This window comes from Acartia tonsa, chromosome 4 (assembly GCF_053477335.1).
Source record: "Acartia tonsa isolate MP-2025a chromosome 4, ASM5347733v1, whole genome shotgun sequence".
NCBI classification, from domain to species: Eukaryota; Metazoa; Arthropoda; class Copepoda; order Calanoida; family Acartiidae; genus Acartia; species Acartia tonsa.
Window position 1 is genome coordinate 30,073,533 of NC_137263.1, and position 18,453 is coordinate 30,091,985.

The 18,453-nt window shown below is 29.8% G+C and overlaps 1 protein-coding gene across 1 annotated transcript; it reads left to right on the plus strand.

Moving 5' to 3' along the window:
* The first annotated feature begins 2,342 nt into the window (after positions 1-2,342).
* LOC145316741 (uncharacterized) lies at positions 2,343-17,746 on the plus strand. The gene is made up of 4 exons (XM_080157457.1): positions 2,343-2,410; positions 9,252-9,340; positions 10,276-10,405; positions 16,427-17,746. The coding sequence occupies exons 1-4, from the start codon at positions 2,403-2,405 to the stop codon at positions 16,839-16,841; spliced, it is 642 nt and encodes a 213-aa protein (XP_080013583.1). The 5' UTR covers positions 2,343-2,402; the 3' UTR covers positions 16,842-17,746.
* Positions 17,747-18,453: the final 707 nt, after the last annotated feature.

The window sequence follows — 18,453 nt, forward strand, 5'->3', positions numbered from 1 at the left end:
ACATTCTGGTAATGATTATAGAGTTGCTACGCTTTCTAAATCGTACCTAACTACTAAAGGAATCACCATGCAAAGTTTTAAATCGATATGACAATTCTAACCTATTTAAATTAACGAAAAAGCTACTTCTCTGTGACGGACGTACGGACCGACCCTAATTATAGAAAAGCTTCGCTTTTAAAAATTTGCATGAAAATTTTGTAAGTTTTAGTTGTGTAACCAAATAGGATACCTTTTTACCTTTAAGTTAAAAAAAATACTTTAGATTTAGATTTCTATGTTTAGATATAGAAAAAGAGAACATTTTTGGAAAAAACAAACAAATATTTTACATAGTATTTTTTCTCTCGTTGAATCACAAAACGAAAAATAATAAATAAATTGTGTTCTTGGGGAGGGGGGTGGGGGGGGGGGGGGGGGGGGTATGTTGTACAAAAACCTACCTTCCTCTTAATTTTAAAAGAAATATGTTATTTATTCAAGTTAAAAAAAAGTCTTTCCTTTGATTAAACCTCCAATAAACCAACTTTGTAACAATTTTAAAGAACTCTGCTAGTTTATAGGATCGATTTGGTTCTCCTTTACAAGATGATTTACTTGTTCAACAAAAAGTAAATGGTGAGCGGGAGAGGGGGGAGATCATCTCCCTTCGTTCAGGGGTGAAGTCCCTAGAGACTAGGAGTTAAGTCACTAGTATTCATACATAACACTTTTTGCAAAATTTATATTTTTCAAAGAAAGTTGCATAAGATGATTACCTTCAATTTAGATATTTTCAGAACTATTAACTTGAAAATATAAAATGTTTAGCTTACTAAATATGTATTATGAAGACGTAAAACAGTTTTGTAACAGTTTGGGAGTGCATTACATCTCCCAGAGTTAATTTTGAAATGCTCCCCTATGATATGTACACATACTTTTACTTTTTTCATCGGCTTAGCTATTGAAAAGATATGGCATATATTTTCGAATTCGTATGATCAAGTCACTAAAAACAATTTTCATAGCTGCTATCACATATCTTATTGTATGTGTGTATTATATTACATATTAAGCAAATGAGGGCATTTTACGATATTGGCTAGGAAACTCTTATTGCGATTTCATCATTTTCTTAGCTTGTGTAAAAAAGTAATTTTAACTTTTTTGTGTGAATTCCCCTAATTAACATGCATGTTTAATCATAGCATGATGATGTGTTAGTCTGATCATTAACTGCTTGTTTTGCCGTTTTTTTATTGTTATTCTTAATCGTGTATTTCCTGTGCCTTTTTTTAGCTTTTATTTTATAATATGTTGTTCCCATGCAGATTGAAAATATTTTTTATTCAATAATGGCGTCACCCCCAAGCCTCTCGGTGTTTTGCAACCCCCCCCCCCCCCCCATTGCGATTAAACCCCTACAGCATCGATATGATTACGGATTTCTTAATTGTATAGTTGCATATATAACTTTATATAGACATTCTACAGAAAAAAATGGGGGAGGTCGACCTACACTTTAAAATTGAAGTTTTAATAAGAAAAATAATTTCTTAAGAGTGGGGAGCCTGATTTTTTCTAGTGGTAATTTCTCTGTGAATTTACCCTTCCTCTGGCATAAATGTCAGCTATATAATATGAGAAAATGCTAAAACATATTTTCATAATTTCTTTAATTTTGTAAAAAAGAATATCAAATGTTTTATTATATTCAAGCTGTTTGATAACTTAATTCTTAAAATCATTTTAATTAACCATATAAATTCTTTTGATCAAATCATTTTTTGTCAAAACTATAATGTAGGTAATATAATTATTTTTTGGCTATTGTGATATGTTATATAAATTGTATAATTAAATCTTATATATAACATATTTTATAAAATATTATTAGCTATATACAATATACATATATGTATATATTATACATTTGTTATATTATATAATATTCATATGAAAACCTTATTTGATAATCATAATTACATTATCTAATTTTAGCCCTCAGTTTTATGTATATTTTCTCAGTAGCAGTGAGAGATAGAGGTCTTATTGCTATGTGTATATTCCATCAAATAGTTGGTATATTTGTAAGAGTATATGGAATTGTACAGTTGTACTGGCGCGGATCGATATTTTATTGAGTGTCGCAAGCGATCTAACAACACCGCGCCGAAAATCTTTTAAAAATCCATGTTTTATAGCAGTAGCTGTGGCGCACCATCAGCGCACCTCCGGTTCACCTCTGATTCGTCCCGATTCAGCGCACCATCAAAACGATTTTAAGATCCAGCTTAGGGCTGTTTAATTCACTATTTTTTTCATTGAAAAAAAGATTTTTTTTTTTTGAAAACTATTCCAGATAATAAAATGAATGAGATGATGTATTGTTGATGATATAATGTTGTGATTCCTGTAACATGATAAGGTAAAAGAATATATTTGTTACAAAGTGGTCTCAATTTTCACCTGAAGAAGGAAATCTATTGGTGTCTGTTTATGAAGTTATATGCAGTGACTTTAATTAATCTATTCATCCTATATTAAAAAGTAATACGCGACTTTGGCGTAACACATAGCGCATCTGCTCGTTGTATATTCGAATCCCGACACAACGATGACGTTAAAGGTTCCAATTGCATTCATGTCTGGTGCGCGATATTATTTAATTGTTAGAGGAGGCGGAGTCAGGGGCTGCTATTCAGACAATTAATTCCAATTGGATATGCCACAAAATTTAATATTTTGTTGGAGTAAAGTTGGAGTATAACTTTTTTTAATGTAACTGAAGGGGAGTGGGTAAGAAGGGGGAGGAAAAAGGGAAGGGGATTTGAGGGAAATTTTGTCAGAATCACATTCCCTTTTCCCTGGGCGGAATGCCTTTGTCCAATATAGGCGCAATTTATCATCTTGCACTTCTAGGACTTCCAGACAAGATCGTTCAATCAAATGGTTGATTGTCTTACGGGCATATAATGATGCACAGCAATTAATTAAAGATTTTGTTCAGAGATGCACCAAAATAAGATAATGTTGTGTATCACGTCCTCATAGGCTAACAATACCATAAAGTAATAAGTTGTATGTATGTGCGTCTTGTAAACGGATGGACCTATCATACCAAATTTTTAAATCTAATAACAGGTTTTAGGCTATTTGTCAGATAAAAATGAAAAAAAAACTTTTTATAAACAAAAAATAAATTTAACTTCTACCCACCTGTGCGATAGTTTACATAAAAAAATGAAAATCTTACATAAATTAATTGATTGATAATTATTTGAGTCGGTTCCTTAAAAGAAATCAACCATAATAGCTTCTGTACTACAATTATTTATACAACTTCTTCATAAGAATTCAAAAATATAAACGGTGGGTATCTAAGATGTTATAAATTTTTTTTTAGATTTTTATTACAATATTGTAATATTTGTCTAGGAAACAAAGATGATAATAACCACAAGTAGCAGAGTTATATTAGTCTATTTATACGTTTATATTTTTGTAGCATAACTGACAGACCATTGGACCAAGTATACATATTATACACTGGATGCTAATTTGTATAGAAAATCATCTCCAACAAATCAGTTGTCATTTCCATCATAGCTTTATGAACTGACAGGCGTATTTATAGCCAATTTTTCAATTCTAGCCTTTTAAGAATCCACCTCTGATTTTTATAATTAAGTCTGTAAGTTTTTTACATGTTCGATCATAACATTACAAGTATTTGGCCATAACTCTGTAAAAAGGCTTTCAAAACAGACCATTTTCGACCCAAGATACTGAAACACTTGTAAGCCCAAGTAATCAGTTTTTAAAAGTCTTTCTATTTTATGGAAAACTAATAATTATACTAAAAAATATGCAAATTTGGGTGTAAGTTTTTATATGTACGGGAAAAACCAATAGAAAAATCTCTTTTTAAACTTTTCTCTCATTATTTAAGTTTGATTCTGTTCAATTAACTTATTTTAGTCTTGGGTCGAAAAAAGGCTGTTTTAAAAGCATTTTTGACAGAAATATGGCCTAAAACTTGTAAAGTTATGATCGAACATTACTTACAGACCACGGTTGGACCCTCAGATGTAAAAACTTTATTTTAGTGTTTGGCCAAAATGACTTAGCAATTGTATCTGTAAGTACGTCTAATAACACCCTTTGCTATTTTTAAAATCCTAGAAAATTTTTTTTGCAAGAAAATTGCATAAATTCGCAACCTTTTTTAGAACCACTACATAACTCGAGTTTTAAAACTTTTTATATAAAATCCTTTTTACAAAAAATATCAATAATTACTTAAAATTAAACCTGAAAGAAAAAAAATCTCATTACACGTGTTAATTTGCATGTTTTAGGTCTTTTTTTGAGGAAAGTATAACTTCCACATTTTTGACAATAATTATATTTTTTTAACATTTCAAAGTAAAATATAATAAAACTTAAACGATTTTTCTTGAATTATCAGTTGAAAATTTCATCAAACATGCAATTTAAGTGATGAAAATTTAATAAAATCATTTTTTGAATGTTTAGAATTACCAATTTTCTACATTTAAAACAAAATGTTAACAAAATTTTAAAACATTTTAACATATAACTTCAAAAATCAATAACATTTTATAAAAAGATGTTTCAAAAAATAAATCATTAAAAGGTATTAAAATGCATTTGAAATTACTTAAAATTAAAACGAGAACATCTTTTTACACTGTATTTTGTGTAATAGAGTTTAAATGACATGATTAGTGAATGAAATATTTCCTAAACTCATTAAGCCTTTTTGTGACTATATTAAAAATAATTTATTTTGTTTTATATTGTTTTTTTATTCAAATATTTGACAAAATTTTCCCTACCTCAATAAAATAAAGTCAGTTTTTTACTGTTTCCAGGTTTTTCTTTATAATTATAACAATTAAATATAATATAAATCTTCATTATCTTTTATTTGAATTATCATACACATTAAAATGTAAAGTATAAGCTAGAATAGCACTTTTTTCAACGAATATTTTAATGACATTATATCAAAATAATTCCTCTTAAATATCACACAACATATGATTGGGAAGTATAGCCATTTCTTGGAGGTATAATATTTACAAAAATACCATTAATTCTGTTTTTATCAGAAGTTAAAAAAATTGAACAATTCTAAAACAATGGTTGGCTGTCTAGATATTGAGTACACTAAGACTACGGCTCTGTTCTATTGAAATAACGTTGCAAAAAGAGGGGTTCTGAAAGTAATCTACCTAATTTTTTTTAAAGAACCAACAAGTACTGTCAGTATCTTTTTTCTTGTAATCTAGCAGACAATCAAATCATAACACAATTTTCATGATAAAATATTCAGGTTTCTACTTCACATTTTAAAAAATATACTGATCAATAAAATGTTCAAAATTTTACTTTGTACTAATTGAAAAAATATGTTGTAATTCTTATTTTAAAGTTACATTTTTATCCCTGACAAAATCATAGACGACTTTTAAAGGCATCTTATCTAAACTTTTTGAAGAAAAACTTAAAAACGTTAATTAAGTATGAAAACTATTTTCTTCGATTTTTCTGAAGTTATTATCGCATTCTATGGGTTTTTATTATCATTTACTTATATCGAAAGTGCCAAACATTGTACCCTAACTTATACATTTAATAAAAAACCAACCGTGAGACGTTATATGTAATATATGCCATTACCATAATATTATATAAACTACACAAATTCACGTCATAATTATATCATATTGAAAATATAAATGGAATTTAATAATATTTTAGGATAACATGGATAATTATGTAAATAAGTAGCGCAGTAATAATCAGCAAACAACAGGAGGATAGAAAAGTATTTTTTAAGTCCCTATAGCGGTTAGGTTATTCATTTCAAGAAATTTATTTTTGAAATCTGATAATTAAAGGAAATCCATGATATATCAACGTTATAATTTCAGTTTTAGTCACTTTTATTTAATTCTTCAAAGTACATTTTAGTGTCATTTTATTGACGGCTTTTCTATAATAAATCAGCTTTGACCATCGTTGATTAATATCATTTAGCCCCCATAAACCTGTATGCCGATTCGTCAAAAGTGTCCCAGTGAAGATTCAGTACATTTTTTTTTGTCAACGAATTGATGTAAGTTGGCGGTAGGACGTACAGACATATCCTAATTATAGTGTTGCTATGCTGCTAAAAAAGATTATATGATCGAATGTTGTGAGGATCAATTATAGTTTCATAACTGTCAACATTAGAACTGTCCATTATTAGTACTTCTTCAGTTTCTATATTAGAACTGTCCATTATTAGTATTTTTTCAGTTTCTATATTAGAACTGTCCATTATTAAAATTTTTCCATTTTTCTATTGTGTAAAACTGTCCATTATTTGTATTTTTTCAGTTTCTATATATATATTAGAACTGTCCATTATTAGTATTTTTTCAGTTTCTATATTAGAACTGTCCATTATTTGTATTTTTCAAGTTTCTATATTAGAACTGTCCATAATTAGTATTTTTCCAGTTTCTAAATTAGAACTGTCCATTATTTGTATTTTTTCAGTTTCTATATCAGAACTGTCCATTATTTGTTTTTTTCAGTTTGTATATTAGAACTGTCCATTGTTTGTATTTTATCAGTTTCTATGTTAGTTCTGTCCATTATTTGTATTTTTTCAGTTTCTAAATTAGAACTGTCCATTATTTGTACTTTTCAGTTTGTATATTAGAACTGTCCATTATTTGTATTTTGTTAGTTTCTATATTAGAACTGTCCATTATTAGTATTTTTAAGTTTCTATATTAGAACTGTCCATTATTAGTATTTTTTTCCAGTTTCTATATTAGAACTGTCCATTATTTGTATTTTTTCAGTTTCTATATTAGAACTGTCCATTATTTCTACTTTTCAGTTTCTATATTAGAACTGTCCATTATTTGTATTTTGTTAGTTTCTATATTAGAACTGTCCATTATTTCTACTTTTCAGTTTCTATATTAGAACTGTCCATTATTTGTATTTTGTTAGTTTCTATATTAGAACTGTCCATTATTTGTATTTTTTCCAGTTTCTATATCAGAACTGTCCATTGTTAGTATTTTTTCCAGTTTCTATATAAGAACTGTCCATTATTAGTATTTTTCCATTTTTCTATTGTGTAAAAGTGTATGCATCTTATATTTTGCCGCCTTTTGCCTTTTGTTTACTTTATTTATTTAATTTTAATTCAAATAAAAATATTTGTTTTAACTTTGACAATCAATAGCTTAATGTAAAACAAAAATTGCACAAAAAGGGAATTGTAAGTGTCTATTTTTTTTATAAAATAAAAGAAACTAAGAAAAAACAGATAACTATACAAAGTAAAAGTTTAAAAAGATAAAACTGTGAATTCTGGATAGGTCTAATCCACATATTATCTTATTTTCTCTGCTATTCCAAGAGAAGAAAAAACAAATTTCATAAGAAAATAAAAGAACATTTGTAAAGAGCTAAATGTTACATAAGAATATAAATTATAGCACGATTTACAAAATATCTAAATATAATTTATCAATATATTTAGAAGCAAAAATTAAAACCTTATTCAATATTGTATTTAGAAATGGTTTAAAGAACAGGTTATCCGTTAAAATTTTATAAATGATATAAGAGCCTAAGAATATTTTTAAAGAAGGCCACGCGTAGAGGTTGCAAAATTGTAGCACAATTGTAGCAAATTTTTATCTGAAAGTTACAAAATACAAAAATTCTTGCTAACTTATAGACGAAAATAGAAATAATTATTTCCTTTTGTATTAGACCAACATTGACATAATTGAATTTAAAAAAAACACATTTAAGCTGTTGAATTCAACAGTTGACTAGCCTAGCAGCTGAGGTAGAATTGTATGCGGCTGTTCAAAGTTTTTCCCTGTCAAAATTCAATGCATTTTTTTGACAATTTCAAAAGTTTATTTCAACGATACCAACCTTTATACCTATTAGTGTTAGAATATCAACATTGCGAAATACGTCAGCCCTGACCTCTTTTATTTAATGCAATATAAATGCAATCGACATAAAGTATTGAAATTGTCGATAAAATGCATCGACTTTTAAAAGGGAGCCACTTTAAGCAGCTGCATATATAAGGTGCTACTAGTCTAGTCAACTGTTGAATTCAGCGGCTTAAATTCATTTCTGTCCAGACTTGTCACTTTAGAACTTCTTATATTTGTGTGTGTGTGTGCTTGTGTTATGGCGACAACAATAAATATAAAATATATAAAAGTAGACTCCATTATTTACATTTTGCCATTTTTTCCCGTAGGCATAGTATGGAAGTTTCCCTAATATCGCATATGTACCACAAGATAACTTTTTTATTAAGGTTAGGTTAGGTTAAGCATAGGTTAGAATCTCTCTGTAGGGACAGACAGATAAACAATCTACCTTTTTCATAGAAAAAAAACTAATAGTTTATTCTTTTTTCTTCTAATCTACTACGTGTGACCAGTGGCCAAGAAACTAATCAATTCTATCTGATTAATTTGTCTTCCTCCTATAAATATCCTGGGAGGGAGAGCACAATGGACGATAATGCGGTCTTCCATCCAATTATTAAAAATAAATGTTTGTCTTTAAAGATTAAAAGTGTTTTTGGAATGGATATTATAAATAATTTATAAAATTAATTCCCCCATATTTACGCTTTTTTGAATTCGTGAGAGAAAAAAACTTTCCAGTTTGTATCCTATAACACTATTCCTGATAAATACTGAACAATCAACTTCTAGGGAAAAAAAGTTAAATGAATATCATGTAAAACACATTGTAATTATGATAAAAGAATACCTTTTTTTCTGTAGTTTAAGTTAATTGGTGAAAATGTATGGACATTTACTTTGTTCCATCCAATCAAGATATAATACGTCCCTATTGACTCAAACCAACAAATGAGAGAACGCGTTTATACAACTATCCCCTGCCACGCCGAGCAATCTAGGCAAAGTTAATATGAATGGGGATTGGTTGTCTGTTGGAAGCAAATCATGTCAAATATTTCAGGGAAAATGCATTTCTAAATTTATTTATAGATACTATAATTATTTATCAGGAAGAAAGGGTTTTTAACTTATTTTTATAATGAATATTTATACACTTCAGGGAGTAGGGATGGTTGAGTTTGACTTTAAAATATATATTATAATAACATATATCAGGGAGGCGGGATAGTCAACTTTGTTTTTTTTAAATACATATTTATTTTTCAGGGAGAAGGGATATGGTTTATTACACTTGTTTATGGGAATATCTGTAGTGTCAGGCCTTGGTAAGAGAATTCCAACACATATTACAAATGGTAAGTTTTAATCTTTATACTAAAGTAACAGGATGTTTGTCTGTCTGTGTGTACCGAAGGATCTCGCTAACCGCTGAACCGATCGGGTTCTCCTTAACAGGGTAGCTTCTCATAAGTCCCGGGAAGGTTTATAACTATTTTGGGGGAGGGTACCACCACCCTCCCAAGAGAAATGACAAAAAAATCGAAATTTTTTAAAATTTAGGGGAGACTTCAACGTCAAATAAGGTGGTATCGTAAATAAAAAATTAACTTTAACAAACAAAAACATTTAAAGTGCCACTAGAGGCCTCTAGGGGCGTAGCCGCTAGTATGGAATATAATAATTAGGAATTAGGTGAATTTATGTGAGTTTTAGTGAATATAGAAATAATTTTTTTTGCATACAATATCAAATCAAGTAAAGATTTAGATTTAAAGTGCTATTAATAAATATTTACCTCATCCACTCTGGCATTGAAACAGATAAACCAAGTTTTTATAAAATTAAACCCTGAACATTAACTGGAAAAAAAGTATTAAGGTTAAAAGACTTCTATGTACATACTTAAGATTTATAATTAATAGTTAAAATTAGTCGGTTAATCCATCGTAGATATTAATATACCAAAAAAAATATTTTCTTAGCAGAATTTATCCTTTACTTGCAAATTTAACTCTTGGTCAGTGGTCACATCTTCAAGGTCGACGCTCCCCTGGCAAAAAAAAATTCTACCCTTAAATGATTTTTTTATTTAATTTGATTGTTGGTTTTATGGGTTTAAAGTTTATTTTTTCTGTACTAATTATAGTGATAAATTTAGTTGGGCACTCCCGTTTGGGATAGACATAGGAAAAATACCTTTTTCTTAATTTAAAAAAAAGGGATGAGGGGGTTATAAATGCTCAATAGGCACTTTGAGCGAAAGCACAGATAGATTTAGAATATTTTGTAGGAAAAGAAGAAGAAAGAAGAAATTCTAGCTCTCATGATCCTATTTGTATTGGAATAATCTCAGTTCTGTCCATAATTCTCACATCACTGGCTCTATACAAGATATACAGGCTCTGCTACCAACTTTTCAGGTAAAATTTATATTTTTTTCAGGACTGTCTTTAATTAATCTTGATTGAATGCGTTTGATATTATTGACTGATAAAAATTTAGTCCGAGGCGTGCAGAAGGGGGTTGTTTCCACCCCCCTGGCAAAATAAAAGGGTGTGGATACACCCGCCTGGTTACAAATTAAAGTTCAACATTAAATGTTAATTGTTCATACATATAAAATATTTCAATTTATCTATTTCAAAAAATAACGCTCAATAGTAGATGAATATCCACGATTTCCCCAATAGTAGTTGAGTATCCACACATATTTCCTTAGGGTAGTTCAATATCCACCTTTGCTCAAAAGTAGCTCAATTTCAACAACTGTTTCCTATTATTAAAAGCAATTCGTTTCTACATATTATATTCATTATTGATATTAAATTTAGGCATGTTAGAATATTTCCACGTTGATATTCAACTACTATAGAGCCAAAAACTATTATGAGAATACAAATTTTTGCTTACAAAATGAATGAAAAACAAAAACAAAAGGAGTAATGGAATTAAAAAACTTATTTTATATGTTTATCTATTTCTAAAAAAAGTAATTTAGAATATTAGAGTTTATTTTGAAAAGCTGAAATAATAAAAATTTTAAACCTAACTATGAAGAAAGTTTGAAATACCCAGGAAGTGAGAGAATAATTATCATTAAATTAATTAAAAACATTTTACCCCTTTGCACCAAACTAGAATTTTTCATATTAGCATTAAGGTAAAAATAAGCTATTGTCTTATTAGCTTTTACCAACAACGAAATTAATTCGGAAAGAATCACAAAACCTATACGTTATTTCCAGCTGTCGTTGTGGGGCACACTATTGACGACCTTTTTATCTGCCCCCCAAATATTATTTTAGATTTATTGCGCTTGTTGGTTATACCTTATTTCTGTTGTCTTATGCCTTCATCCCTGATAAATAGCTCATTCCAGCCTGCCCATCCAACCATTTAAAGAAGAAAACTTTTTGTTTGTTTTAGATATTCTTTTCCAAACTTACACTCAACCTTTACCCTGAATAAATTAAATCTTTCAAACTTAGTTTTCTTTTCTCTGGCAAGGAGAATATTATTTGGTAATAAACAATATTAAAAAGTATTACAACATCCATAAAAGCGTAGCTAAACAAGCAGATTTTAGTACAAATGAATAATAACAATTTGAAAACTATAGATTTATAATCCTAATGCCTCTAGATACCCTACAGGGAAAGGAGGGAAGGGGGATGAGACCCTCAACTAATAATTTTATTTTTATAAAGAAGAGAAAAAAAAAATTTTGGCGGGAGAGGGGGTAATATTTTTTGAAAGGTTTGAGGTTTCCTCATCTAATATAGTTATAAACCTTTCCTAAACCAGAAAGAAGTTTCACTGTAAAGTACAAACATATCTGTCCAGCGGTAAGCGAGATCTTGAGCTACAGACAGACAAAAGTCATGTTACTTTTTATATAATGATTACCCTTTTATAACGAGTCCGTTATTTTTTTTCTCGTTTTCAGAAAGTTTCATAAGATAGAAAAATATGAAAGGTTTCATAACTCTCCCCTTACAAAAATACAATAAAAATATCACGAAAAACAAATCTATTGCAAGAAAAACAAGAAAAATATTAATAATTGACTCAGTTATTTAAGTAAAATTTATAAAATAATTTTTATATGAAATAATAGGAATTTTCTTGGATGCAATTTAATATAGTGTGATATTTACTACGTTCATTATTACTGCCCTCATATCCCCCCCCCCCCCAAAAAAAAGGGAGAATGGCAATTTTGCAATAAACCCATAAAGTCCTAGGGAGTAGGGGATATCTTGTTATCGCCCTACAGAGAAGGAGACAACCGCTAGTAACATAAATAAAAGCATAAGAATCTTCGCAGATTAAGTAGATCCATATTTATGTTTATCAGGGATAAGGGATAGGAAACCTGGCCATAAATTAGGTCTCGGCCTGGTTTTGAAAGGGATCATGCAACTTTTACCATTTGCCTAATTTAATGACCTTACTGGCGGACGGCTCATATTGGCTACCGCTCTAAACCAATAGTGTTCTGTGATTTGGGCTTGTTTTGTATCAACCAATCACCAATTGGCGGAGCCAATTGGTGATTGGTTGATACAAAACAAGCCAAAATCACAGATGGCGGAAATTTTAGAAGCAGACAATTCTGGAAAAAATAATGATTTCGTCTGCTACGAAAAAATAAATATAAATGGTGTTAGATCACATTAGTTTAATTATTAAATCTGCTTAGAGTTAAACATTAAAAAAGGGCCACATAGAAAAAACAAAAATAACGGGATTATTTTTTTGGAAAGAAGGTAGCTACGAATTTTCATTTGGTAGTTTATAAATTAGATGTTGTATTTTGAATTTTAAAAATTTAGTACGGAGTTGATACAACACCTTCACCCTAATTTTTGTACAATACAACACAGTACAGATATATCATTACATTATATCCAGTATAGTATCCAAAGAACTTGATAGAATGTTACCCAAGTGCATATTTATTTATTTATTTTGAATTTTAATTAGCAATGAAATTTTCAAATAAAATTTTTACTCATTAATAAAAATGCAAATAATACAAACTAAAATCTGTCTGAGAGAAACCCAACGATAGCTTTCTGACAGTTCAAATTACCAAAGTAAAAGATAAAAAATTTTGGGAGAGAAAAAACTTCATTTTAACAAAAGCCATTAATATATAGGTTTATAAAAAGTTATGTTTTTTACTTTAAACTAGCTACCTGAATTTGATTCTATACTTTATCTACACACAAACACACAGCTTTTTCATTAGCATTTTATACGAACCACTGCGCTATCCCAAAACTGGTTTATTAGGCTAGAAATAGGCCTAGGCTTGAAATAGGCCTGAAATAATATTTTCCTACGTTTCCCATCCCTTATCCCTGATGTTTATAAAGAATATTTTGATGATAAATGATGGAAGACGGACGTGGTAATGATGTTCATATTTGTTTACTTCATGTTTATACTTATGCATGGTAAGATAAATAGCTTCTCTAATGGATCTCAATAGTAGGTTTTATTCATTGCGAACCTTTTCTGTAATTAGGCCAGTCTATCCTATCCTATTTTATAAGTAGTATGTTTTTTTGTCTGTTGTTTAAGATTTTAAAAACTACTAAACAGATTTGGTTCTCCATTTCAGGGAAGCTTTACACATGTTTCGAGGTTGTTTTATGCTATTTTATTTTTACATTTAAGTCTTGAAATGGTTTTAAGATGTTTTTCCGTCATTCCCAACCCCTTTAAATACAAAGTGCATGTATGCTAGGGGTGCATCCGCTAGTAACTAATAATTATCCCAAAAATGTTATATATGTCATTTAACAACCAAATCATTTTGTATAATTCCTTTAAAAAGGAAAAACCTGATACTTATTTCTTTAACATTTAACTAATAATGAGCTTATACTCTACAATTCACCTGGTCCGTCAATATTACGAAACATTAACAGACCTACATAGTTTTTTATATCTTAATTTTAAAATTAAACAAATTATAAATATCTGTGTATTTAATTGATCTTTTATACAAATTCTGGATTTTATAATTTTTTTCATAACTTTTTTTACATAATATATTTTTCTATTCTGTTTAATTGGAAAAGTCTTTTGTGTATAAAATCCCTTTGTGTTTTGAAATGAACAATAACGCGACACAAGGATATACAATATTCAAAAGTATGTTCAAAAATAATTTATTAATATAAGAATGCAAATGATAGAAAGACAGGCAAAGCTAGTTAAAAAGTAGATGTTCAATGGTCAGCAGGATCGTGGCTATACACTCCCCTTGACAAGGGTATCAAACTCCTTAGTAAAAAAAGTAACACTCTCAGTAAAATTAAAAGGGATGTGAAAAAAAATTGTTGATTATGTAAAGGATGGATACCTAGGAGGAAGAGGGGGTGTATCCATACCCCTAACTCTAATTAATACCCTCTCATCATCTATACAACCCCCCAACCTACCTCCTACATCTCACAATCCCCTCGATTTGGGTTTAAGAGGGTTGCCATATTTTTCGGGTGTGCTTCAAGCACTCCATTTGTAAAACCCTGTTTACGCCACTGCACTGCACTGGTTGAAAGCATTACTTTTGAAAATGCTAAAAGGAATCGTTTCTTAAGGAAAATAAAATTATTAATTTAATACAAGGATATCAATGCACATTTCTAGATGTATAATGTATTCTAAACAAAATAGTTTTCCCAACAATCTTAAACTTTCAAAAGAAAAAAAGTTTTTAATACAGAACAAAGAAATATTATGCATAGAAAAATGTATAGGTAGAAATTTAATAAAAGTGACGTTAAAACGGAGGATTGACTCGACTGCCATTTAAAATAGACGGCTAAAATAATTGTTTTTAGATCATGCCGTTCCATAGGACATTCAAAACCTATATAAACTATTTCGGCAAATTCATCTCGCAAGAATATAAATTTAAGTTTTATTTCTCAGAGTCATACAATTGTTTGAAACGATTATGTTCTCCAATTAGCTTTACTTTGAGTTTTAGGATGTTTTGTTTTCAACGCTTCCATACCCATATCCCTTCGAAAACAAAGCTCTTAAATGTGAAGGACGCAACCGCTAGTAATTATATATTTGTCTGAAACATCTTGATTTTTATAATACCGCATTTGATAGTCATGGACAATTAAGTATTAAACTAGGAAGTACTTATTAAACATATTTGTCCAAGCCCTAAAAATGAGATTATATGCTATCATAAGTTAATCTTAATTTGCTGAAAGGAAAGGATATAGAATATTCGTGGATATTATGACAGGGAATAAAGTGTTGTCAATTTAGGTTGCTAATATGGACATCGTTATTTGGTCAGTTCGTTCATCCAATAAGAGCAGGGTTGTCATTTTGGGCGGGCGCTTTTGGGCGGGCAGTTTTGGGCGGGCGGTTTCGGGACGCCCAATATAAGGTTCTTTTGGGCACCCCCCTTTTAGGGGGAGAGAAAAAGGGGAGGGGGTTAAAAAAGAGGGAGTGCGGGCCTATTTTTTGGGTGATATCCTTATACTAAAGTAACAGGATGTGTGTCTGTTTGTTTGTGTGTCTGTTTTTGTACCGAAGGATCTCGCTAACCGCTGAACCGATTGGGTTCTCCTTAACAGGGTAGCTTCTCATAGGTTCTAAGAAGGTTTATAACTATTTTGGGGGAGGGTACCACCACCCTCCTAAGAGAAATCGCCCCAAGAAAAAAATTACACTCCCCAAAAAACTTTTTTTTAAATTTCTTTAAACTAAAAACAAAAATGGGGGGGAGGAAACCCACCCCCCCCCAAAAAAAATATTATTCCCCCCCCCCATTTTTTTTTTACTTTTTCTTTTTAAATCTAATATAATAATTGGATTATTAAATTTGACTCTCCCCTCCTCAAGTGCCCCTAGAGGCCTCTAGGGCCGTAGCCGCTAGTTAACTATATAAATTAGTAAGCTTTTTTGTATATAAAGAAGGATTTCGCTAACTGCTGAACCGATATGGTTCTCCTTTCCAGTGGAGCCTTTATAGGTCCTGAGATGGTTTTAGGCTATTTTATTTCTAATAATAAGTCTAGGTATGGTTTTAGGCTATTTTATATCCTTTTTATATGCTTTTTACGACATTTGCCCAAAAAGGGTGCCCAAAACCACTTTTGGGCGCCCATAACCCGCCTAAAACCCTTTTGGGCAATTGGGCCGCCCAATATCAAAAAAAGTGCCCAATTCGACAACCCTGAATAAGAGAGGAGTAATCGTTTTTTTTAGCCAGCCACAAGTTTAAATTTATATGTACATGATAATTTTGTGTAAGATAAAAGTAATAATAAATCCATTAGTGAAGGGAATATTGTTTTAAATATAAAAGGAGTTGCTCGTCAATTTATCGTCCACTGTCCAATGATTTAAACCCTAAGATTTCAAGTTTCTAGAGAAAATAAAATAATATATAATTTCAGGCCTACAGAACCACTGACCCGTCCAGAAATGAGTAATCAGCACCAGTGCGCCTGTTCCAGACCAGCTGTCAGTGATCCTCGCATCATGCTGTCCACAGCAGCTGTCACACAGGACAATCTGCAGCAGCACTATGAACAGCTGCGTCAACAGCAACAAGCCATATTAAATCTAACTCTGCTAAATTTGAATCTAACAGAATGTCCCTGTTCTTTTCTGCATCATAACAAAGACTCAAAGATTGTGAACTTAGAAAAAGACTTATCCGAGAAAAGTGGTAACAATAAAAATTTTGATAAGAAACAAATTCCTTCCACAGAAATAATTGAAACAAAGTCGGAGAAAAGTAAAAATAAATTATATATTGAAATACCAAAGAAGGAAAAAGAGGACGAATCTAAAAAACAACTTAAATAGATGTTGTGAAAATTTTTATATATATACAATTTAAATTTTATTGAATATGACTTATTAGATCTATAGAACATTTATTTTTTTCTACTTTTAATTTATAAAATGATAATTTGACCCATCAATTCAATTTTCAAAGGCTTTAATTTTTACTTCACACAGCGGAGCAATTTCTGAAGGTAAAAATTGAAAACAGGACTCTTCTAAATTACAAAAATAATATATTTAAAAAGATAATAGAAACAAAACTATGTTTGAATTTAATTTTTTCCCTTGATATAAAAAATAAAATCAACCTTTTTTAATTTAGAGAGAAAATTTGAAAGGAGCCATGACTCTTTTAAGTCCTGCAATATTATTTTAAGTTGAAAATGTTAAATAAGGCTAGACCCCCCAAGATAACTTTACGAAGAGAAAGCTAAATTCAGAATTTAAATGATCAAATCCTTACTATTAATTTGCCCCTTTTAATAAAATTATATATTAAAATAAGTAAAATTTTTAGAACTAAATAGTTTTGTACCATAAAACAGTAAAAATCTATTAGTTTCTTTTGGGTGGTCTAACAGATGAACTGAATTTTAATTTCTAGATGTGTACACAGTTTCCTCATCCTATCTCAATATTTACTACTAGATAAAAAGTTTGAAAAATTAAAATTTTGAATGTATACCTAATGTATAAATCGTTTATACATTCAAATTTTGATTTTTTTTTGAAGTTTGAAGTTTTTTAGCTAGGAGTAAATATTGAGATAGGATAAGGAAACTGTGTACACATTCGGAAATTAAATTTCAGATCATCGTTTAACGCATACTAAATTTGTAATGGAATGTCAATAAATTCAATAATTTTTGTGTGATTTTTAAAAGCCGTAAATAAAAATGATAAATTATAGAATCCAAGAAAATTTATACACATGATTTATATTTTAAAGGGAAGCTTTTCTATGATTAGGGTAGGTCCATCCGTCTGGAACCCTTAGCTCTTTTTATTAATTTTAACATGTTAGAATTCTACTGTCGATTTCAAACTTTGCATTCTTTTCACACTTAGGTACGATTTAGGTAACGTAGCAACTCTATAATTACTACCAGGAAGTCCTCACGTCCATTGAAACATGCTTATATTTTACTTTTGACGGTAACTTTTTGTTTGATATAGTTATCCTATTAATGTGATTTTTAGATTACTGATTCCTTTTGCAACAAGGTACCATGTTATTAACGAAGCATCTCTATAATTAAGTTAGAACTAAAAATGTAACAGTATCTTGTATTTAAAACGTTTGCAACAAATTTACTTACAAATTTGTTTAGACTTATACATTTATCTTCTGCCTATTCAGTTCTAACACTTGAAAGTGTTTTATTCTTTTTTTAAACTTAACCAAAATAACATTTCTCTGCCGCGTCACTCTGCCCATTTGTGTTGATTTATGAATCGCTACTTATGGTTATTGTCATCTTTATTGGTTTTACAAAAGTGAGGATGCAATAAGACAGGATTTCAAATATTTTCAACCTCCATTTAAGTAGTGATTTAGCTTCAGTCTAAACTTTATTTTGTATACTGTTTTTTTATATAAACATGTTGAAGTACCTTCAGGTATCTTTCT